Source organism: Monodon monoceros, unplaced genomic scaffold (genome assembly GCF_005190385.1).
Source record: "Monodon monoceros isolate NGI ecotype Baffin Bay Population unplaced genomic scaffold, NGI_Narwhal_1 Super_Scaffold_3, whole genome shotgun sequence".
In the NCBI taxonomy this organism is placed as follows: domain Eukaryota; kingdom Metazoa; phylum Chordata; class Mammalia; order Artiodactyla; family Monodontidae; genus Monodon; species Monodon monoceros.
Genome location: NW_021703780.1, coordinates 71,786,563 through 71,811,649, shown reverse-complemented (window position 1 = coordinate 71,811,649; position 25,087 = coordinate 71,786,563). Strand labels below are relative to the sequence as shown.

The 25,087-nt window shown below is 45.5% G+C and overlaps 1 protein-coding gene across 9 annotated transcripts in view; it reads right to left on the bottom strand.

The window, feature by feature from the left end:
• PXK (PX domain containing serine/threonine kinase like) overlaps nucleotides 1-22,231 on the bottom strand; it is a 75,245-nt gene extending 53,014 nt beyond the window's left edge. For 8 of the 9 annotated variants that reach the window (XM_029244426.1, XM_029244427.1, XM_029244434.1 and 5 more), the window contains exon 1: nucleotides 22,021-22,231. In XM_029244426.1, coding sequence (XP_029100259.1) covers nucleotides 22,021-22,122 — 102 coding nt within the window. In that variant the 5' untranslated portion in view covers nucleotides 22,123-22,231. Of the gene's footprint in view, nucleotides 1-2,802; nucleotides 2,982-3,865; nucleotides 4,249-22,020 lie in introns of those variants that run through there. The other variant, XM_029244433.1, reaches the window with a different exon arrangement.
• Nucleotides 22,232-25,087: the final 2,856 nt, after the last annotated feature.

Here is a 25,087-nt window from a genome sequence, read left to right as displayed (position 1 = left end):
AGAAGACTAAGATCCACGATTTTTACCACTCAAAGTTTGCATTTTATATGCATAGTCAACTAGAAAAGGCCATGGTTAAGAAAACAAGTAAAAAGGTAGAATAGATAAGCAGTGATGGCATTTTCCAAAGAAACCAAATCTAGTGACCCCCAAAGCTGCCTGAGCATTGAAATCTTCCTGCTCCTGGGGAGGGAAGACAAGAGAGGGTGTTAAAAATACACATTCACAGGCCTTGCACCAGACTTGCTGAATGAGAATCCCTAGGATAGAAACTGGGAATTAGAAGTTTTAATAGCCTCCCCAGGTAATTCTTACTAATCAAATAAGAAGGAAACAGAGACCTAGTCCAGCATTCTGCTTATACACACAGGGAGTTATGATGAAGGTACAGATGAAATCATATAAAAAACATTAACTTTTTTCCTCAAATGCTCAGAATTCTTTTAACATCTTTGGATGGTATGATTCAGGTATTACTCATAGTCACTACTCAACAAGTGCTTATCAACACAGTACTCAACAAATCCTTTCTACTGAATTAATTCTGATTTAAATAGGTTATTTAGAAAATAAAGCCAAATAAGCATTGTTAACTTGGTAACTGAATTTTAAAATAGATCTTATTTTCACTACCATTCATTTCCATTTTGTTTATTATTTATTTATTCTTAATAAATTTATTTACTTATTTTTATTTTTGGCTGTGTTGGGTCTTCGTTGCTGCGCTCTGGCTCTAGGCACACGGGCTTCAGTAGTTGTGGCACGTGGGCTCAGTAATTGCGGCTCATGGTCTCTAGAGCGCAGGCTCAGTAGCTGTGGCGCACGGGCTTAGTTGCTCCGCCGCATGAGGGATCTTCCCAGGCCAGGGCTCGAACCCGTTTCCCTTGCATTGGCAGGCAGATTCTTAACCACTGCACCATCAGGGAAGCGCCCTCCATTCTGTTTAGTTTGCAAAGGTTGATAAAGTCCACATACGCAGGAATTTCTCCTGCTCTGGACTATGTTAAGAACGGTACATTCAACAATATCCACTCAATTTACGAGTGAATCAACTACGTACCTGGCACCCTGCTTAGCTGGTTACATGTGGGGTTATAAAATAAATATTTCAAAATTAACTTGTGTACTACGGCAAATCTCTTAAGCAATATGCCAGTGCAATTATTTCTGAATACACAGAGATAAAACACTAGAAATATCTGACATTCTTGTATTTGGGGATCAGTCTATTAGCTTTAAAATTTTCTTTTTTTCTCAGGGTTGTCTTACTGGCAAATTGTCTGGGCTTATAATAGAGCTAAAATCAGCACATATAATTGAGTACTTCCAAACAACTACACATAGACAAGCTGATGTCTAAGTCCGGGAGGAACTGTTACTTCTCAAAAATCACTTCAAGCATCCATTGCTTCACTATGATTTATAAGAGGAATAATATTAATTTTAAAAATTTCAGTTCAATGTTGAGCACTTGGTAGGTGCTAACACTGCTGTCCTGCTTTATATACTTTGGGTTTAAAGCTTAGACCTGTGTTTTACAAAGATGTTGCAGCCAATTGTAAACATCAATTAAGCACCTATCATGTTCCAATCCCTGTGTTTTGTTCATGCTGGGGGTATAATTCTAAACAGGAAAGGTACAGTCTGACTCCATTCCTTCCCTCTGTATATGCACAGTTTACGGAGTTGGGTTTTTTTTTTAACTTGGCTATAATATGGCACACAATAATGTTGGGGAAAAGCATTTGGCAAGAGGGAAGCAGTAACTACAAGACGGTGCCTGGGTCCTGATGTCAGACTACGATATCCCAAACTGACATCCTAATTAATGTTTCTGCCGAGACACTCTTTATGTTTATATCAGTGTTTCTACAAAGAGGGTGGTTCTGCCCCAGAGGAGACCTGGCAATGTCTGGAGACATCTTTGGTTGTCACAGGATGAGGGAGTGCTATGGGCATCTGACAGCTAGAGGTCAGAGATGCTGATAAACACCTACGATGCACAGGACAGCCTTACAAGGAAGGACTACCTGGCCCCAAACGTCAACAGTGCTGAGGTTGAGAAACCCAGTTCCAGGTGCATCGAGTAAAACAGGTCGTTCCAGTCTATGGAGGCTGGGGATGCAGGGTGGTGGAGGGGTTACTTCTGCCATCATCTGCCCCCGCTGCAGCTTACTGGTACTCCACACACCACACCGTTGAGGATATGTGCACTCCCACCTAGAGGGCTCGCTTAATTACTGGTAGCCTCAAAAACCCCATCGTGTTTCTTCTGTAAAGACACACTAAGACACGTTAAGGCTCCAGTGTTGCCCTCAGGTCCCATCTGCCGTGTGGTTGCAGATACAGAAAGACAATGGGAAATAGGTACGGTGATTTTGCTCAGAAATACTTTCATTCCACTTGAATGGAGCAAGTTCATCTGTAACTACAAAACATTTTAATTTTTTTCGTTTGCTTGGTACCACCACCCAGCCTGACCAAAAGGAAATACTTTCACCTCAAATCTCCAATTTGTCAACTAAACATAGTACAGCTGTTCTACTGCTTGCAACCAGGCTGAAGCAGTGATTAAAGCAGAGAGAGGAGTGTCCTGGGGACCAGTAGAAACGCGACATTTGAAGTCAGGCTTCCACCTCCAGAGTCGGAGTCACCAGCCCAGAATCCTCCGGTGAATCATTCCCATCTTTGCCACCCTCTCTTGTGTGGAACAGAACCTGCAGTCTATGTAAGAGACAATCAACCACCAGGCACAGAAGGGAGAGCTAAGAGCCCTGTAGGGTGGCTCTGCGTCACACAGACCTATGCCGGCTGCCCATCCCTGCCATCTGCTGCCACGCGCCCAAAGGGACTTCTTCCCGCTCCTCTTCACGACACCACACCCTTATCTTGGCGGAGCAGGGTGGGCATTTCGGCAAGTCAGGGTGGTTGGGACCGAAGTTGTTCAAAGTGGAAAGGCACTGGGACCACGTGATTTCTGACTTAAGTAAAGGAAGAGAAGAGAGAATTAGTGTAAAATAAGCACTGATCTTGTGCCAGGAACTTTCCTAGGCCCATTAACACTTCTCATCCAATCCTCACAGCTGCCTGGAGGGTAGATCTCAGCAAAATTAAGTGAGCTGTCCAGGGTTGCACAGCTAGGAAGCAGCTGACTGGGAACCGGAACCCCAGTCACTGATTCCTAGGACCCTCCAACCTGCCAGACATGGCTGGCAACCCCCAGGGACCTGGGGACGCCCTGAGCCTGGCTCTTTCTGCAGCCCTGAAAGATGGGGGTCCTCACCAGTCTGGGGAACTCGGGTGAACTCATCCTGAGGGTGCAGGGGTAGGGAATGTCATTCCCACAACTGTTGATTAATGCTTCCAGTGCAGGCCATTTCCCCAGTAAGCATCCTCACTGACATTTTGTATCTCCCGAGTTTCTGAAGAGATACTTAAGATTTCACTGCACTGTAGCTGGCAGGCATTCAAAGATGCCTCAGTGTGATGAGATTTTAGAAAAACTAGGGAGGAAAACTTATTTTGAATCGTTCTGGCCCCAAATTACTTTAGTGAGGGTACAAACACAGACCACTTGGAAAGAAATGTGTAAAAGAAGCTAAAGCCAAAACTTAAGCCAACCTCCAAACCCACCTAACCCACGGCATTCTTCTCTCTTCCCTTTTGGCACAGCTATCAGATTTACTGAGACTCAGAGTACAGAGAGACGGGGCAGCTGTCTGGAGGTATTTTTACCTGTCAGCGTTCCCACATCTCTACCTATAAAGCAGAGGGTTTCAACCCTCCTACATTCTAGAATTACCCAGAGAACTTAAAAAAAAACACACACACACAAAAAAAACCAACAACCATGCTTTGACCCTACCTGCCAGAGATTCTGATTTAACTTGTCTGGGCTGAGGCACAGGCATTAGTAGGTCTTAAAAGTTCCCCAGGTGATTCTAATGTGCTGCCAGAGGCAAGAATCACAGTTCTAAAACCTCTTCAACAGGAAGCAGCTTCACACTACAAAAAGAAACACCCTGTCCTGAGAGGAAGGAAACCAGTGAACCAAGCACCCACCACAACTCACAGCATCCTCTCCGCCTACCCTCAGCCCTCCTGGCCTCTTCGGCAGGCACTCTCCTTTCTTCTTCGGTGTAGGAGGTACCTAACCTGAGCCCTCTAGGGTTTCCCGAATGGTCCTACGGCGGTGGCCCCACTCACAAGATCCACCAACGTCACCTTCAGGTGAACAAGGAAGAACAATAACTCTCATTTGCAGCCAGGGAGGGGCACTGAGTCTCTGAAAGCATAAATGCCTTGACTGGAGAGCAGTGGCTCTGGGATAGGAGGCCAGATCTGTGCGTCTCCAGCGCCCACGAACCACACCACTCCCAGTTCACTGCCAGACCCGCGTCCTCCCGGCACTTTCCCTTCACAGGGAGGCCCGCAGAGAAGGCTGAGCACAAGTGACCTTGCTAGACACCCAACATTATGCTACTTCCCCACGCAGGAACCTTCTAAGGCTCCCACTGGCCACGGGATAAAACCCAAACTCCTTAGCCTAGCTTCCATGCTCTTCCATCGCCTGCCTGAACTGTCCTAACCCTTTCTTTCTGCTTAATCCCTCCTCTACCCAGTCAGACCCTGCGTATCCTCAACACCCCTCACTCACTCCTCTCCCTTTGCTTTTCTGCCTAATCAAAACCTGGGAAGGTCAGCTTTTTAACCATGTTACGGCTATCTTTGTCCCGTGTCTGCCTATGTTTGAGGGGTGGGGTGGGGGCCAGGTTTCCTCTCCAACTGAACTAAGTTCTTCAAGGGCTAGAACACACGTTTCTTCATATTCCAAATAGCACCCAGCACAAGGTCAAGCCAACGGGCTGAAGTGCAGCGAATGGTTGGTGATGGGTATTTGTTAACTGACCGCCTGCACCTTCGGGAAGGAGGCAGCATGTTGCTATCTTCATGTGCACCTATATGCAGGTAAAGTCTAACAGCACTCTCCGGAAAATCCCCACGGGTCTCCCACGCCCTCAGATTTTATAAAATCAATATTCAAACCTATGGTATCACACGACACAAGAGCTGCGGCCTCTGGGCCAGTGGGTGGCACCACCCTGCTGGACAGCAAGCTTTCTGAGGAAATTCTCATGGTTGCAGGACTTCTGCTCAGCCCACTGGCCACCTGCCTGGCTGCTTACAATCCTTAATGTTCCACTTAGAATTAATGATTACTCCTTGCTCTGCTGAATATTCATTACTTATCGTTGTTTCATCCGCAGATTTTCAGGGATGGAACGTGCCTTTGCTTTAATTGCTGTGCAAGTCAATAATGTACAAAACCTGCCCCCAAACGAATGAAAGTGTTAAGGGTTTTAAAAGGCATCTGAAGAATCACCACTATCTTAACCTGAGTTTTGGCAACTCAGGTTAAGTTTTTTATTTATTTATTTATTTTTATTTTTGGCTGTGTTGGGTCTTCATTTCTGTGCGAGGGCTTTCTCCAGTTGCGGCAAGCAGGGGCCACTCTTCATCGCGGTGCGCAGCCTCTCTTGTTGCGGAGCGCAGGCTCCAGACGCGCAGGCTCAGTAGTTGTGGCTCACGGGCCTAGTTGCTCCGCAGCATGTGGGATCCTCCCAGACCAGGGCTCAAACCCATGTCCCCTGCATCGGCAGGCAGATTCTCAACCACTGCGCCACCAGGGAAGCCCTCAGGTTAAGTTTTGAGTGAAGCCAAGTGTATCTCCTTTTCAACCAAAACTGACTGAATCACAGAACCCTGTGCTTTAACTTTATGCAAAACAAATTCTCCAGTTTCCACTCTGCGTTCACAGAAGGGGCAAGGAACACATCACAAACATGCTCTGATCCCTGCAGTGAGATTCAGTGGCTGTATTGCGCATGCCTCCTTCTTCAGGCCTTTTGAAGTCCACACTCTCCTCTGTGGGACGGTCTCCTGCCCTGCCAGGGGAGCTGGCCTCCACGCTGACTTCAAAGACAGCCAATGTTCCAGCCAGAAGAAATACTGCAAAGCGGCACTCCAAAATCCTTTGACCTGAGACACGACTACGGAATGCATGCGGCATTTTAAACAGCAGTTTCTGTAGCATTCTATAGTACAGAGACCCCTAAATGATGCCAAAGCAATTACATAATTTGCTAAGATGGGAACCCATGAATTCCATCTTACGTCAAAGCAAAGAAAATAAACCCTGGAAAATCTGAGGCTCAATTAAATAGTAATTAAAAATGAAATACAACCTTCGCTTGTTCAATAATCCTCACATGTCTTGAGCCGACGCCCTGAAAGGGCAGAAACAGAGGCAGTGAACATAATCTCAGAGAACCACACCCGACATATTTAACTGGCTAGAAAAGACAAATACACAAACTCTCATCTGGCCGGCAATCAGGATTCTTATGTGGGTTCTGGTATCTAAGGCGGCCAACTCCTCACCCTCACGCCCTGAGCTGGTTCCAACCTAAGTACCTGCCGGGACTGAAGTGCTCCTCTTCCTTGGGCTAATTCTCTATCTACCCCCGTTCGCCGCTGCCCGGGGACAGGCCACCCAGAGTCCTTTTGGAGCCCGCAGCAGGAGCTGGCCACTATGTGGAGATCGGCTACGATGTGTGCCCCTTCCCCGCGTCGCAACCACAAGGCCCCAGGGAAAGGGCAACGGCTCTCTGCCACTTACTGGTTTTGTGGCCTAATTCCTCTGAGCCTCAGTTTACTCATCTGCAGAACCGTACCATTCCAGCAGGGCTGTGGCGAGCGTTAGGCAGGGTCGTGTACTCAAACCTTCCGGCACAAAGGCTAGCTTTGTAACTTAGTTTTCTTTTCTGCCAAGAAGATAGGGAAGGCAAGGTGTCTGCAGGTGAATCAGCGCACACGAGACAGCAGCAGCACCAAGAGCACCGAGGAGAAAGAAGCAGCAGCCGTTTTCTCTGAACATGGGAAACAATGTCATCAGTCTCTGATTGCTAACAAGGAGTACCATCCTTCCAGCCTCTATCGTCCCAGCTTCTACGCCCAGTTTTAAAGGGGGCTAATTAAAAAGCCTCTCCCGCTAAGATAACTTGGATATCAGCAATGAGAGGATTGGACAAGCTATTTATGGTTTATCTACATAGTGGAAGAATACACAAGCCTTTAAAAGGATGTATTGGGACCTCCCTGGAGGTCCAATGGTTAAGACTTCACCTTCCAGTGCAGGGGATGAGGGTGCAAATCCTGACTGGGGAGCTAAGATCCCACATGCCTCGTGATTCCCGCGACCAAAAAACCAAAACAAAAGCAATATTGTAACAAATTCAATAAAGACTTTAAAGGGACTTCCCTGGTGGCGCAGTGGATGAGACTCCACGCTCCCAATGCCCAGGGTTCGATCCCTGGTCAGGCAGCTGGATCCCACATGCATGCTGGGGCTGGGGGTTTGCATGCCACAACTAAGGAGGCAGCCTGCCATAACTAAGACCCGGAGCAGCCAAATAAATAAATAAATCTTAAAAAAAAAAATGGTCCACATCAAAAAAAAAATCTTAAAAAATAAAGGATGTATTAAAATGATTTTTCAATACTTGGGAAAAGGTATATATTATAATGTTAACTATTAAAAAAGGATTAAAAATTCTGTGATAACATTGATAGGAAGAGGGAACTACACCAAATGTTAACAGTTGTTGTCTCCGGAAGTGAAATTATATGTGATTTAAATTCTCTTAGCTATTGTTTTCTATTTTTCACTTTACCCTCAATGAGCATATATTACATTTGCAATCAGGAAAAACAATTTTTTAAGAAGTTCCTTGGTTTGTCACACATGTAGTTTAAAACATGCTACTTTAAAATAAGGAATCCCCAGACTTCCCTAGTGGCGCAGTGATTAAGAATCCGCCTGCCAATACAGGGAACACAGGTTCGAGCCCTGGTCTGGGAAGATCCCACATGCCGCAGAGCAACTAAGCCCGTGTGCCACAACTACTGAGCCTGCATGCCACAACTACTGAGGCCTGCGCGCCTAGAGCCCGTGCTCCACAACAAGAGAAGCCACCGCAATGAGCAGCCAGCGCACCGCAATGAAGAGTAGCCCCGCTCACCGCCACTAGAGAAAGCCTGCACACAGCAACAAAGACCCAACACAGCCAAAAATAAATAAATAAATAAAATTTTAATAAATAAAATAAGGAATCCTGAGTGATAAGGATTGAAATTATCTGAGCTTAGATAAGAGCATAGGATGTTAATGATAAATGCAACCTAGCATCTTTTTTCCTTTGGCAAGGGATCTTTTGGTCATTTTACAACTCATCAGCACTTTTACTGTGCTGGGAAGACTGGAAAAACAGAAGATGAAAGTCAAATAAATGAACTCTTCTACTTGTATCAGGGATGCTAAAACATTTCGTGGGAAAAAAGCTTGAAACTATAAGTTGAAGTCAAGCTAGGGGAGTCCCTACTGGTTTCAATAATTTATAGTAGAACTGGCCACCATCTCTAAGGATAATGGAGAGCTGACTACACATAAATCTACTCTACCTGGCCTAAAAATGTCACTGTGCTCTTTCCTGAGACACGAGTTCCAGTTCATAACTAACCACATACATGACTATTCACACCATGCTGCTATCTATCTCTTCAGAGCTGAAGGTAATAATTGCTGTTTATGGAGCACTTACCCTACGCCTTCTGTTCCTCAGCTTATTCCATCTTCCAGCAATGTGTGGAGGTAGATATCACTATTCCTCTTTTATAAGAATCCCAAGGCTCAGAGAGGGTAGATGCCCTGAACAAGGACACTTAGCTAGTAAGTGCTGAGAACAGACTCCACCCCAAGCCTGACTGACCCAGGGGCAGAGCAGTTCCTCGGTTCTATGGCCTTGGGCAGAAGCTTTCTCACCATCTACCCTCTCATTCTGAGGAACTGAGGTTGGCTGAACAGGCAGAACCAGTCCATCAAGTCAGGAAGAGGCTGGGAGAGAGTGGAGGCAAAGTAAGGAGAACCCGGGCCTGGGTGATCTGAGTTAATATGGGGCTCGCACAGCGCCTCCCAGCCCAGTCTCCTGACTTCAGTGCGCTGCACCTTGCAACCTAACCTCCTACTACATGTACACAGACTGTTGTCTACGTACATCTGGGCTGGATGTTACCTGGGCACTGCACAGAGACTGTGTACAAGTAAGAAAACTATTTTAAACAAGCCCCACTATGAACACTAGGCAGGTTCTGAAGAAGCAGAAAGAAGCATTTTTATATGAACATGCCTAAAGTGGACACAGATTTACAGAGTACTCAGCCATCTGAATGGCAGTTGCACCAAACTAGAACAGGGTCTTTGACTAGGCCGTGCTGTTTCTACACTACGCTCCTATTAACCTCTAACAACAGCTGCACAATGAACAGTGAACCTCCTTCCTGTGCTTTACTGTTAAAAACCACGGCGGTTCTGGATCTCAATGGTCACAAAGCCCCACTGGATGCAGACCGAAAGGTTCTACTCTCTAGCTCAGCCTTCCCCAATCAGGTCAACGGTTTGAAGAAAATAATGACCTAAGGTTGTGAGGTCCAATATGGCAGCCACTATGCACATGTGGCCTGTGTGACTTAGGAACTGAATTTTAAATTTTATCAAATTTAAGTAGTCCAGTGGCTACAGTACCATTATACACTACTTATTTGCAGATATAAACAGATATTTATGAAAATGTAAGCATACTAAGCATAGTGTTAAATCTTGCTTTTTCCCCATTTAATATAACGTGAATTTTTTCCATTTTAGTAACTGTGCCTCTGGACATTTTTAATGTCTACATCTGTGCTGTCCAGTATAGCAGCCACAAGCAGTGTGTGGCTACTGAGCACCTGAAATGAGGCTAATCCTGGAAAATACACACCAGATTTCAAAAGCTTCATATGACCAAGAGAATGTAAAATGCATTAATAATTTTTATATTGATTACATATAATCAATGACAGTATTTCAGATACAGTGGGTTAAGTAGGCTATATTATTTACATTAATGCCACCTGTTTCTCTATACGTTTTTAATGTGGGCTACTAGAAAATTTTAATTTACACACATGGTTTGCGTTATACTTCCATTGGACAGCACTGCCCTAAGGCCTCCACTATATGTAATGAATTAACTCCGCTCCTAGCAGCCAGAATGGAGGAACGAGAAAATAGTCACCCAACTCCGTGTCTGGTTCTGCGGCTCAGGGAAGGACCGCTAACTTGTCCTTGGCTAGGCCTAGGCTTTGTGGAGCCATCATACTGGTGTGGCCGTAATAACAGATCAGGTTGGCTAAGGCTCCCGACTGGTATCTCTTTCATTCAAAGTCCACTAGCATCATACAAACCTTCGTTCTGCTGCCCCCAGTCCTATGGCCTGGGGCAAGTTACGTACCCTCTTTGCACTTTACTTTTTTCCAACTGAAAAATGGGAAAAATAACAAACTCAATTCACAGTGGTTATGAGAATCAAATGAGAATCCAGAAAAGTCTGGCAATTTCTTACAAAGTTAAATATTCACTTAGCATATGACTAAGCAATTCCATTCCTAGATATTTACCCAGGAGAAATGAAAGTATGTCTACTTTCATTTCTTGTAATGTTCACAGCAGCTCTATTCATAATCAGCCCCAACCTGGAAACAACCCAAAAGTCTTCCAGCTGGTGAATGGATAACAAACTGTAGTACATTCATACAGTAGAATACTACTCAGCAATAAAAAGAAACATGCAACAGCATGGAGGAAGCTCAAAGCTTTATGCTAAGTGAAAGAAGCCAGACACAAAAGACTATATCCTGCAAGACTCCACTTATATATGACATTCTAGAAAAGGTGAAACAATAGTAAGAGAAAGCAGATCAGTAGTTGCCAGGGATCAGAGGAAAAGTACTGACTGCAAAGAGGACCAAGGAAATAACTGGAGTGATGAAAACGTTACACCGTGGTTACATTTACATTTGTCAAAACTTATCAAATAAGTAATGTAAAGCACTTAGCACAGGGAAGGGTATATAATAAGTGCTTAAACAATGTTAGCTGTTATCATGACAAGTATTGTCTAAAACCAAACTTAGACTCACGATCTTCCTGGGAAGACCAGGTACCCCTTGCTTACCTTGTACTATTTCTCTAATCATTTCTAGTGCCTCTTTTTCCCTCCCGGCCCCTAACTAGCAGACTTTTCCTCTGATACGCTCCTCCTTCTCTTTCTACCTTCTCTCCTTTCTGCCACTGACCTGAGATGTGGCCTTTCTAACTGCACTGCTTCGTTATCACCCCGGACTCTCTTCTCCCCTTCCCTCACCCTTTTTACTGAACCTCGAACACCACCAGCAAACTAAGCGTCCTAAAATACCACTCTCTGCCACATATATGCTCAAACCCCCTCACTGCCATTCAGATCCCTTAGCCTGGCATCCAAAGCGCCCCACAATTGGCTCTAGTCTCCCTTTTCCATCTTTTTTTTTTTTTAATTAATTAATTTATTTTTGCTGCGTTGGGTCTCCGTTGCTGCACACGGGTTTTCTCTAGTTGTGGCGAGCAGGGGCTACTCTTCGTTGCGGTGCGTGGGCTTCTCATTGCAGTGGCTTTTCTTGTTGCGGAGCGTGGGCTCTAGGTGCGGGCTCAGTAGTTGTGGCTTATGGGCTCTAGAGCACAGGCTCAGTAGTTGTGGCGCACGGGCTTAGTTGCTCCAGGGCATGTGGAATCTTCCTGGACCAGGGCTCAAACCCACGTCCCCTGCATTGGCAGGCGCATTCCCAACCACTGCGCCACCAGGGAAGTCCCCCTTTTCCATCTTTTACTCCACACCAGAATCCTCCATAGTAAATCCTTGTGGGATAAATGAACAAATGAAGGCAGGGACCAAGTCTATCTTGCTTAGACCTGCATCCCAAGTGCCTAGGATAGTGCCAGGAACACAGGGGGCATACTCACAGCAGTATCAGCTGAATGAACTAATGACCTCCTGCAGCCTGCAAATGCATCCTGACCTCAGAAAACATAGCTGCTCATTCTTTAGTTTTTTTTAAACTGAGATCCTTATGGTGGATTAGTAAGAGTTTGGAACAAGATGAACAGTTAGGGGCTCTGGAAAGTGTTGCAGAATTTGTGTGTTAAAGGCTACAAGGCTTCTGTTTCTATTTCTACTTAAAAAAAAAAATCTGTCAATAAATAATTATTTAAATATTTTCTCCCTTTAACTCAAAACAGGCAAAGAGCCTCCAAGTGTGCATGCAAGAAGTACAGGAGGCACCACAGAGATCAGATGAGGGTGCTCATCATTTAGTTGGTTTATCATGGTTTTGACCATTACATAGCTTTTAAAATTATTTTGTTCTTAGTCATATATGTTTTCATTTACACCCATAATGGACCATGACTAAAGGCAGGCTTAAGGAATGCCAATGGCAAAACATGAGTTAGTGAGAAATTAGTGAGAAATACAGGAAGTGCGAATCATCATAAAAATGGTTATTCTGCAAGTTGTCTGAAAAAGCTCTTTATCGGTGCCTTAAGTTGTATTCACCTTATCACAATTCTTACTGTCTGTAAGATTTCAGAAACCAGTATAATTCTGATCCCAAACATTAATATAATTTTCAAAAATGTGCTAATCTGAATAAAATATTTATTAAATTTAAAATCACTTCCAGAGGAGGTTTTCACAATTCATTATTACTATGAAAAGAGTTTGCAGGGCTTCCCTGGTGGCGCAGTGGTTGAGAGTCCGCCCGCCGATGTAGGGGACACGGGTTCGTGCCCAGGTCTGGGAAGATCCCACATGCTGTGGAGCGGCTGGGCCTGTGAGCCATGGCTGCTGAGCCTGCGTGTCCGGAGCTTGTGCTCCACAACGGGAGAGGACACAAAGTGAGAGGCCCGCGTACCGCAAAAAAAAGAGTTTGCGAGTTAAAAAAGGCCTGGGGGGCTTCCCTGGTGGCGCAGTGGTTGGGGGTCCGCCTGCCGATGCGGGGGAACGCGGGTTCGTGCCCCGGTCCGGGAGGATCCCACATGCCGCGGAGCGGCTGGGCCCGTGAGCCATGGCCGCTGAGCCTGCGTGTCCGGAGCCTGTGCTCCGCAGCGGGAGAGGCCACAACAGTGAGAGGCCCGCGTACAGCAAAAAAAAAAAAAAGGCCTGGGGAGGGATTTCCCTGTTGGCACAGTGGATAAGACTCCACACTCCCAATGCAGGGGGCCCGGGTTTGATCCCCGGTCAGGGGACTAGATCCCAAATGCATGCCACAACTAAGAGTTCGCATGCCGCAACTAAGGAGCTGGCAAGCCACAACTAAGGAGCCCACCTGCTGCAACTAAGGAGCCTGCCTGCCACAACCAAATAAATAAATAAATAATGAAAAAAATATATATCTATCAGTTAAAATGGCCTGGGACAACAGAAACTAACATAGCACTGTGAAGCAATTATACTCCAATAAAGATATATTTTTTAAAAAAAGGCCTGGAGAGTGCTGATTTAAAACAAGTTCTCTGAAAGGCTCTGTTAAGCCTTTCTTAGTTCCCCCAGGAGGACCTGGGTGGAGCCACGCCCACTTTGCCCTCCCTGCTCCAGGACAGACTGGCACCTTCTTTCTTTTTTTTTAAATTTTATTGAAGTATAGTTGATTTACAATGTTGTGTTAATTTCTGCTGTACAGCAAAGTGACTCTGTCATACACATATTCTTTTTCATATTCTTTTCCATTATGGTTTATCACAAGATACTGAATATAGTTCCCTGTGCTATACAGTAGGACCTTGTTGTTTATCCATCCTATATATAATAGTTTACATCTACTAATCCCAAAGTCCCAATCCTTCCAGACTGGCACTTTCAATACCTTACTTCTTCTTTGGTTTAGAGGTCTGCCACCTCTACCAGGATATAAGCTCCCTATTTCATTCATCTTTTTACTTTAATACACAGCACAGTGCTTGGCACGCAGAAGACTCTTCATAAATGCTCATTAATGTTCCCAACATCTTAGAGGTTTTCTGACACGGCAGAAACTGTGTGCTTCATTCATAGAGCAGACTGCATCCAAGCCCAGGATATACACCCACAGCCTGACTGCACTCCTCTTAGGGAAAGGAAGACAGCTGGGCCACATAGAATATAAATGCATTTCTCAGGAAGCAGCGTTCTGAAAGATGTCAGCTGTCCCCTACCCCCACAAATGTCAATTAGCATGGTCACTTGTCAGAGGAAGTGGCAGGAAAAATAACAACGCAGAGGGTGATTTTATTTTTTCACTCCGCTGCCAGAGGTCAAGTGGTGCGAACTAACATTGGGATTCCTTTGGCAATGAACAAAAGCTGGGATGTGAGGAGATGAAATGGGCACTGGCCAGGGGTCTCCTCCCTTCAGGCCTGGCCTACGGGAGCTCCTCTGCCAGGCCCGCAGCTGAGCCCGTGGCCTGCCCACTTGCCTCTTCCACCTCTTCTGCCACCTTTGAACACCAACAGCCAGCTCTGCTGCCAGGCAGGGGACCCTGTGCTATATCTCAGAGCCTGGCTGTCACAGCGTGTCCCTCCAGGGTAAAAGGGGAAAACGAGCAGGAGTGACAGGGCAGTGGGAGTGTTCTTTGAGATGTCACTGGGTTTTTTGCTATTTGTTAGCAGTCACAGTTGACAGTGAGACGTACTTTTAAATAAATAATTTTCCTTTTTCCATTCAACACCTAAAAAGTACTAGTGCCTAAAAAGTTACCAGTGCTCTAGAAAATACAGAGGTAATAAACTACAACAAAAACAGTGAGATCTGTGTGCTGAGCTCTGTTCAGAACGCCCCATGTGTCTGAGCTCAGTTAATCCTCACAGCAGCCCTAGCATCCTCTTACTATCCCCACTTCACAGATGAAGAAACTGAGGCTGGAGAGATTAAGCAAGATCATTAAGGCACTGCCCCCTCCTCAAGTTATTTACAGTTTCACGTGTGTTGGAACGGGAGGGTATAAATAGAAAACAGGGAATAAGAAACAATCAGTGTGTAAAATGCTTGCAACTTTCGGACAAATAAAACGGAATGGGAATTTCAGAGGAAGGAAATCACACTCAGCTTGGTAGGTAAGACGGTGGGTAGCAGTCCACAGGAAGGGTTTCCTGAGCTGCGCCTTGAATAAATGCATTCACTCAACAAACCCACGCATTCAACAATACTTACCGAATGCTTACTATCTATGTGGCAGGAACATGGTTTGAAACTGAATCAAAATAGCAATACATAGACATGAAAGGCTGGATTTCAGAGTAAAAAAAAAAAAAACACCTCAAAGAAAAAGGCATCCACATGGGCAGAACAAGAGGTCCATGTGGCCCTTTCCATCTAAGGACTGGGAAGGGGCAGAGGTGTGCCCTCCAAGCACAGACCCACTTCCCCACCCTCAAAAGCCTGAGAGCGCCAAGAGCAGGGCCTCTCCCCACTGCATCCCTAGAGCTGACCACACTGCCCGGAAAGAACCGGAGCTCGAGAAGGACCCATGGGACAAATGAGCGCAAGGCTGCTATTGAGTGTGGTCACAGGCAGAGATGCCCAGAGCATGGCAATGGGCCCCCAGCCACTCCCTGTGCTCTGCTGGGTCAGTGGGTGCCATCGCACTGGCCAGACCCTTACCCTGACATTAGAGGTCTGATGTGAGTAGGCCCGCCTCGGGTTTCATTCCTCTCTGCTTCTGCAAAGAGCAAAGCCTGCAGGACTGAAGTCCCTGACAAGAAATCACTTGTCCCCTGGGGAAGGGCAGGCTCAAAGGAAGGATGGATGAACAACACTCCTTCCCTTTCACATCTCCAGGCGGTCCTCAGACATTTTTTGATTCAGGATTGTCCCATAGCAATCCTCCATTCATTCCCTCCTCCCAGCACCCCAAAAAAGCCTCAGCTGAATTAATGAGGAGAAATGGCCTGTTTCTGATAAGCCATGTCAAAGAAATGTGGGCAGCCTTGTTTGGGTATCATAAACAGAAGTGCTGTGATAAGAGGCAGATCCGAGGCCCGGGCTTTCCAGCACAGCGCCCTTTGCCCTTCCCCTGTGCACTCTGTCTACTAAGTCACCTGGCATGCACACCTACATGCCCCAGGCAGGCTGTGACTGAGAGCAACTCTTCACACTAATAGGACATAATTCATCTACTGTTCTAGATACAGCTGACCCTTGAACAACAGGGGTTTGAACTGTGCAGGTCCACTTACACAGGGATTTTTTTCAGTAAATATGTACTGCGGTACTACACCACCCGTGGTTGGTTGAGTCCTCCAATACAGAGGGCTGGCTATAAAGTCACATGCAGATTTTCCACTGCAAGGAGGGCTGGTGCCCTAACCCCCGTGTAGTTCAAGGGTCAACTGCAGTGGGTTTTCTTAAAGTAGGCTGTATGTAGGAATTCCCTGGCTGTCCAATGGTTAGGACTCCAAGCTTTCACTGCCAAGGGCACGGGTTCCCTGGCCGGGGAACTAAGATCCCACAAGCTGTGGGGCGTGGCAAAAAAAAAAAAAGTAAGGGTATATGTGGTACTGCAGCACATTTTTTTCAATGCACATCTCTCACCAATTGAAATAAGTAACTCTCCAAGTTTACAGTTTTCAAGATTTTTCCAGTGATTCCAGCCTGAAGATCCACAGCCCAAGAGCAGGCTTCAGGTCAGTGAGGTTCTGAGAGGTCATATAAACGTGTGTATGACTGTTTTATGGAGAATTTGTCCCTCTGACGAGATCCTTAAATGAGCTGGACCCAAAGAGCTAAAGGACTCAGAATATATCCCGAGGTTAGCATCCTGCAATGTTATAAAACTTTCCAGGCTGAGGGTTAAGGGGTTGGGGGCTTCTTTTCAGGGTAACAAAAATGTTCTAAAATTGAGTATAGCGACAGATATACAATTCTGTGAATATACTAAAAGCCATTGAGTTGTATACCATAAATGGGTAAACTGTACGGTATGTGAATTATATAAAGCTGTTACACAAACAACTTTCCAGGAAGACTCCTGTTACTCTGCAATGGATTCCCCAAGCTAACATTATGTTAATAAATACCTGTTAGCCACCAAAATGTGACTACTGTATTATGTGAAGACAGCAGAATTCCCTTTTGCTTTCAACTGTACTCTTTTACTAAGCAAGAAGAAACACGTGATATCTTGATGTTTAGCTAGAAATGGCCAAATTTACCTCAAATTTGGTGGTCAGAAAGTCAGCCAGAGACAAAATGGCCAACCTGCATAGACTCTTCCCCCGGCTGAGGTCGGAGTATTTACCGAAGGTGAAGTACTTGTTCCTTAGCCCTGAGTCAAAAGTTTCAAACTGAAGAAACGGGGCCCCCATCATCACCTCTGAAGTAGAGGCACACCTTAATTTCCCCAAACCATGTGCATGTCACCCATGAAAAAAGTCATGGACAAGGATGACTTCCAGGCTCAGGGGAGAACAACGGGAAAAGCCTATTGCTCTCCCTCCACAACGCCCCGCACACTTATATGAGTTCTAAAACACGTCTGGGTCCAGCTCTGCCCTTTTCAGGGTGGGACTGAAAGGAGCTTCATTTCATGTGAAGCTGCCCCGGCAACTGCTAGCACTACCTGCCTGCAGTGGAGAACAGAGGGTTTGTTTAACTTGCCCCAAATGAACCCATTTAGGCATCCAATCAACAGCCTGTATTTTGAACAATCTCAAGACCACAACCCACAGGGAAGCTGTGTACACATGGGTGGCTGTTTCCACTATGCCCCCGGGGGAACAAAGCAAATTATCTTTTCACATAAAATAAACCTCAGCCCCAGAATCCTGCATTTCCTTCTAGTAACTACAGCCAGTTTCTTATTTGTATTCCCACAACAAGAAACCTTTCTAGTGGGATACTCCTCGAAAGAGGTGATGTAGGAGAATTGAGTCCTCAGCCCCTAAATGAAGCTGCGAAAAAATTGACTTCTTCAATAGGAAGAGAATGAAGAAGAGACTGACTCTACAAATTAACGAATTACCAGTCTCTAAGCTTCCAAGTCAGTTTTCCAACTGCACCCATCATGGGTTTCAAGGACAAGCGGAGAAAAATATATAACCAAGTGGAAGACCAGCAATTAGATTCCCAGAAAACCACTACTGTTATCTTCTTACAATGTGTGCAAGTGCGGCAAGTTAACTATCATACTGTCTCTACGTGTCTAGGCACACATCTTCAAAAAAACTTTCAAAATATTCAGTATAAATTGGAATTTGAAAGAAATCTCCAAATAGCATCTCCAAAGGAAGCCGAGATGGATTCTGATATTGAGCACTGGATTGCCTTAAAATGTCAGGATCTCTAAGGCAACGACATCTCCTGTTTTGGCATCCCATTTGAACAGGTATTCTAGTGATACGTGAATAGAGTTTAAAAGACTATTAAAAAAGGTTACTGATGAAGAGGCTGAAGCTCATTAAACCAAGCCACAAAAGGAACTTTAAAGTATCTGTGTTATGACAGGTAAAGATTCTGGTTGACTTGTATACACCTTGGAAGACAGAAGGTCTCAGAATCCCATAGAACAAAGCTCCATGAAAGCAGAAGCGGTTGAGTTCACCACCAGATCTCCAGCTTCTGCCTGGCACTCAACTAGGTGCTCAGTACATTTCTGGTGAAGGAATGTTGAATTATTGTTGAATAAACAAACTGAAGGAATGCAGTTTCCAAAATCAAAGGCTCAAGGTGAGATCCATTTTCAGTAAAGATCTTAACATGAAATATTATCTTTTCCACAGACTTTTAAAATACTGTTATGCCTCAAGTACCACTGAAATTATCTTTTGTTTCTCAAGAACAAAATGCACCAAACACAGAATCAATGGGCCCTGATTCAGATGAACCTCCGAGAACCTTTTTCCTTCCTAAAAAGGAGGAAATGGAGATTAAGAGCTATGGCACTACAGCACAGTCACCAGCAAAAACCAGATATGTGTATTTGATAACAACCTTCTCCAAAACTGGCAGCTTTCTCTGGTTTCTGTTTCAGCTAAGTATGCATTTTTCTTCAGTCTACTGACTTTAAAAGTTTTCCCTTTTAGTCAAGAACTTACATATTTCCTTGTCTTCATTCTTAATGCTCCCAAAGTTTCCCACAATTTACCTGTGTGGCTTTTTACCAGAATCCCTTTTATCAGGAAAATCCTTCCCTTTCCATGCCCCCCACCCTCCATTCCCCTTACTGAAAGCATCCCTAAATACCATCCTTTCTTATTTTATGGAAGCTTCATTTCCTTGCAGCAGAGGCCTAGTCTATTTCCTGAAGCTAAATTATTTGGGCTCCATAAAAGTCAAAATAAAATCATTCAAACCACATTCAGGCACAGAATCACCTACGAACCTGCACCTTCCGTCAGCTGCTTATCCCAATATGCCTTTCTGGTGGTGACCTTGTGTTCCCTTCATCCTTCTGGCACCTGTATTTTCCAATCCACAGAATTTTCCCCTCCCATGTCCATAAATCCTAAATCATAGGTAACAAAAAATTTCCTGCTATAAATCCTGTTTCCCAAGACTAAACAACCTTGATAAATGAAAGCAACCACGGACAGAAATGCGCTTACTTGCAATAAAAACGCATTAATGTGTTTAATCCTTTGCATATATGGCGCCATAAAGTGAATAGATGGAAGAAGGAAGGAATGCACTTTACAAATACTTTATAAAGATTATTTCATTTGATCTTTGTAACAACTGTGGATGACAGGCAGGGCAGGCATTTATTACTGCTATTTACAGATGACGAAACTAAACATCAAAAAAGGTTAAGTGACTTGCCCAACCAATGATATCGCATGACTAGCGTCAGCCCAAACCCATATTAAGGTCCTGCCTCTTCCAACCCAAAGGATGTCCACTATGTACCCTCTCTGTAGGTTTCTGTCCTACAGCCAAGGAGCAACTTCCTAGAGATTCGGCATTTGAAAGGGAGGACGGTCCTCTGACTTTGGGGATACCATCTCCCTTCAGCTAACAAGCCAGAAAGCCATCTTCAACCTTCCCAACAGAAAACAATGCCTTTTTCTTCTGTAGACCACTCTTAGCAACTACTTCTTTCCAAAACAATTTCCAACAGTTCCTGTTCTTAAGGGACTTACTCTTATGACACTAATAGTTCAAAAAGTTTGTATCACATAGCATTTTCTCAATAAAGTTCAGGGCTGATGCAATACTTTTCACTCTTAGATTTTACAGCTAAAATGACAAGAACACAAAACAGTCAAAAATTATGCAAGACAATGCTGCATTTTTTTTACTCCACCACATCTGCCTCTATGTGTCTCCTGTGAGTCACTGTCTGTGTTCAGTCATCATTATAGGAACTGCCATTCTCTACCCTAAATTATTTTACTTTATTTCTTAAAGAAAATCTCTGCAATAAAAATGGAATCTTACTACATCTTTCACCACCTTGCTGCAGCACTCACCCTTTAACGCAGAACCTCAGATGTCATGTTGCTCCAATTTTTATCACTACCATTTTACACAAACAGAAAAAAAGATGAAGTAAGGTTATAATTCATTTATTTATTCATTCAAAAACACATGAAATCCTATCAGACGCCAGGAACTGGGACCCAAAAATGAACACAAAAGTGTTGTTCCTCTCGCAGCCTCGTGGAGACGTAAACTAAAGAAGTAAATACAGAATAAACTGATCAAGGTTAAGGTGGAGGTGAGCACATGGATTGGGGCAGTGGCCATCATGAAATGCTTTCTGGAAGAAGTGGTTTGTGAGCATTTACAAGCTTCTCTCTCTGGATTTTCAGTACCAAATAAGCCTAAAAGACTCAACCCCACTCCTTTCTGTCCTATACGGTGCCTTCTCACAAGTCTGTAGAACAGGATTAAAGATATGCACAACGAAAGAAAATGTATGATCATTTTCCTAACTGGAAATGAACACTTTGAACAATCCAAGCCCTACAAAGCATGGCTGTCGGAAGAGGAAACTGAGGTTAAAAAAAGTCCCACTTTAATACAACAGAATAAAAGGTCTCTTTGAAGTCGCCAGAACAGCTTGAGCAAAAAGAGAAACAGAAGGCTATTGTGGGGCTTTAGCCTCCAGATGATGAACCCCAAACGCCCTGCAATGGTAAACAAACAAGCCTCTGAGCCAGAATCTGCTTTGGGAACCTAACAAAACATTACAATTTAAGGAATCTCTCTCTCCCCATTCATTATTTCCCGAACAAAGTCCCACTGGCTGGCAGCTCCTGTTTTTTTGCTGGTTTCTGGGTTTATTACTTGTAAATTATATTGTGCTTTTCAAAAAAAAGGTACAGGTATATGAAAACAACCACGGTTTTAAAGACCCATAAAAGACCCTATATGTAACAGAAATCAACTCTGCCTGTGTTTACTATGAGGACCTACTACTCCTTTATGCTACTCCAGTGGATTTTAAACTCAAATGACTGCTACCACTGCCTGCTAAAGAGCAAGTTGGAGGAGGGAAGGAGCAATTTCAAACACCTGCCTCAGTAGGGGCCCAGACTGCCTCCCTCACCATTTCCCCGTGCCTCGGTCAAACAGCTGACCTGGAAATGGGGCTGCAGACCCCGGCCACAGCTATCCCAACAAGTAGGCTCTAAAGTCACACTTCCATTTGGCCTGGCACACCCTCAACCCCACCACTGAGATCCCCAGCCTAAAGGAGGGAAACTGGCCCCAAAGAGGAGGAGATGGCTGGCGGAGGGCAGAAACGGATGAGAGGGTCCTGAGTGGTCTCTTTACTCCGCCGGCCCGACGTGGGCCCGGGAATCCAACACCTCCCCCAACTCGGAGTCCCTTTCCAGGGCACCGCCGAGCCCCTCCCACTCCTCGGCCCAAGGGGCTGCGGTTCCCACCCTCGACCCCTCCGGACTTCAGCGACCGCTTGGGCCCCGGGGACCCTGGCCCAGGAACGACGCCACGCCAGAGCCGTCTCGGCCTGGGCCGCCGACCCCTGCCCCGGGCCCCGCCCGGCCGCCTGCAGCCCTCTCAGGGCCCGGGGCCGCCCCGCGCCGCCAGCCCGCCCGCCCGGTGGGCCGCGCACCGTGTGGGACTGCAGGCTCTGGCTCGCCTCGATGGCTGCTGTCAGCGGCACCGTGTCGTCCAGCAGGACCTTGCCGGCCGGCGGCTTCTCCATGAAGGCCATCCCGGAACGCCCGGCCACCACCGCCTCGGGACCAGAGGCAGGAACCAGAGGCGCCGACTCCCGTCGCCCGCCGGGATCCGCCGCCGCCGCCGCCGCTGTCAACACGCGCCGCCCCACGCGCCGCCGCCGCCGCCCGCCGGGCCCTCGGGGTCCTAGCGCCGATCTTCCCTCTCCGCCGCTGCTGTCAACACTGGCAACCCTTTGCCCCGCCGCCTCCCGCGGGTTCCTAGCGCCAAACTGTCGCAGTCACCGCTGCCCTGGACCCGCGCCTCCACGTGGCCGCACCGCAGGCCCGGTACCCTTAGCACCGGGCCTCATATCTCGGGGCAATTCACCCTAAGCCATCATCACCTCCAGAGGTCCTCAGAGCCGAAAACACCGCGTCTGGGGCCCTGCGGTCAGGAACCCTGCGGTCGGGAACCCTCAGGCGCAAAGATCCCAAGCCTCTCGCTGATGGGCTTTTCGCATTAGGCCCTCAGAAGCTGGACTCTCAGTCTCGATACCTTTACAACTGGACTTTTCCCACTCAGGCCTCCCAGGTCCAAGGACCCTAAGACCCAGAAAAAAAGGGGCTTCAGGATGTGACCCTCAGTCTGTGCCCTGCAGATCCAGAAACTTTCTAAAACAAACCCCTCAGATTCAGGTTTTATGGGGAACTCGTGAACCTGGCTCTTCAGACCCAAGAACCTAAGCTGGGCCCTCAAGATTGGACCCCAGAGTTGGAGCCCTAAGACTCCAGCACCCTCAGACCCAGAGCTCTTTGAACTGGGGACCCTAAAAATTGGGTATTGGTCCACAAACTCCCAACCTCTACCCTTTGCCCCAGCTCTTAGCTCAGCCCACAAGGCCTTCAAACTTGAGAACTCTCAACCTCAGGCTTGCGGTGGTCAGTCCCACTGTACTGGCTCCAAGAATCTCAAACCCAGAGCCAGAGAACTCTGCCACCAACTTCTCAGCCCCAAATTTGCCCCATCTGCCTGAACCCAAGGCCATAATCCTGGCCCACCCACAGTGCGGTCTCCCCGGGCAGTGTCCCAGGACAGTGGAGAGAGTTAGACTTGGAATTAGATGACCAGGATCTTCAGGGCTACAGGAATTACCAGCTGTGTGACCTTGAATTCGTGACCCAACCTCTCTGAGCCCCAGTCCCCATCTGCAAAATGGAGATAATACTTTCTGGAAGGGTTGATATGAGGAATGCAGTAGGATGGGAAGGGGCTCAGCACATAATAAAACCTCAGACAATATTAGTTTCTTCCTTTCCCTACAGTTCAGGATGGAAGTTTCTAACTCTTAAATTTATCTTCCCTAAATTTCTACATTTCAGACAAGAGAACAAAATTTCTTGGAAACACCACCACCACAATCTGACATCACAGCACAAGCCCAGACAGTATCTAAAGGGTACCCGTCCCAGATCACAAGCTTAAGGGGATTGTTGGGCAACTCCAAGTGACCAAGTAGCCATGACAGACTGACTTAGAAGCCAAGACTCAGTGGAGAGAGAGCTATGAAGAGGGAAACATGGAACTTCATGATTACATCCTAAAATAATCAAAATTCTCCTGCATTCCATGTTTGTCCCAGTGTGTTTAAAAGCAGCAGTCCATTAAAACAAAACTATATATCACTTAGGGAGGGTTCAACTTTTTACTTCCATTTCTTTAAGGCAAATGGGTTATTTCATTACCAGAATCACAGAAACCAAAATTCTGCTTTAATCATTATTCCTATCATGTGGGCTGGTCAAGAAAAGGCTCTTCTCACATACCGCTGGTGGGAGTATAAATTGGTCCAACCTTTCCAAAAGGCATTTATGCATTCAACAATTATTTACTGAGTACTTAAGCATGTAATAGGCCTGGCACTAGGAACTGGGATTTGACAACACATATCAAGGGCTTTGAAAATGTTCTCACGCAGTAATCCCACCTCCAGGAGAGTATCCTAAGGAAATAATCAGAGACAAGTGCAAATATATAGCACCCAAGGATAAATATCTAACAATAGGAGATTGGACAAACCATGGTACAATCATAAACAGGATATTTTGCAATGATTAAAAATGAGATTATCAAAGGATGTTGATGTTGGGAAATGCTCTAGATATAACAGTAAGTAGAAAAAAGCAATATATACATTTTATGATCCCAAGATTTAAAAATATATTTTAGGAAAAACACCAGAAGGAAGCCCACCAAAGTATTAACTGAGGGTCTCTAGCAAGTGGAATCATGATGCTATTTTTTTGTTTTCTTGCACTTTTCAAAATGTCTCTAGTGAAGCTATTTGTATGATTAGGAGAAAAATAATGGTATTATATAACTGAGTTGCAAAGGTCATCAAGTGACAGCCTGTTGTCTTCCTTACTATGAAAACGAAACTGAGAAACCAGATATTTGATGAAATGAAGCCACAGACTCTCAATCTAGCCTTTCTCATTCTCTAGAAATTCTTGACTAAAGTAAACCTCTCAGAATAAATACTAAATAGATCCTCTGGAGACCTGGCCCCAATCCTATGACAGTCTCGCTATCCATTTAGCTTTTGAAGTGGCTCATACTGAAGGTGGGGCAACTCCCCAGTCCAGAGCTGATCTGAATCAAATCAACTTTGCTTCCAGTCTCATGCTGGGTAAAGCAAATGAGATATACAGTACCTTAGGTGTTGCCACATACACTACTCAGGGATGGCAGGGGGAAAAAAAAAATTTACATTCTTGCATGTTGCCAAATGTTTAGATGGCCCACAGGTTGTTTATCTAACAGCTTGACATCTGGCCAGACTGACTGAAGATAATGAGTTTTAGTGAGGTTGCTTCTAGACCTGGCAACTGCTCTACAAATCAAGACATAGAAGCTTGTGAAAAACTCAGTGCTTCCTAAGCAGCATCCCCTCCCAACTCAGAATGACTTTCTTTAAATATTCACCATCTGGATAATCAAACAACTCACATTTGATCTTT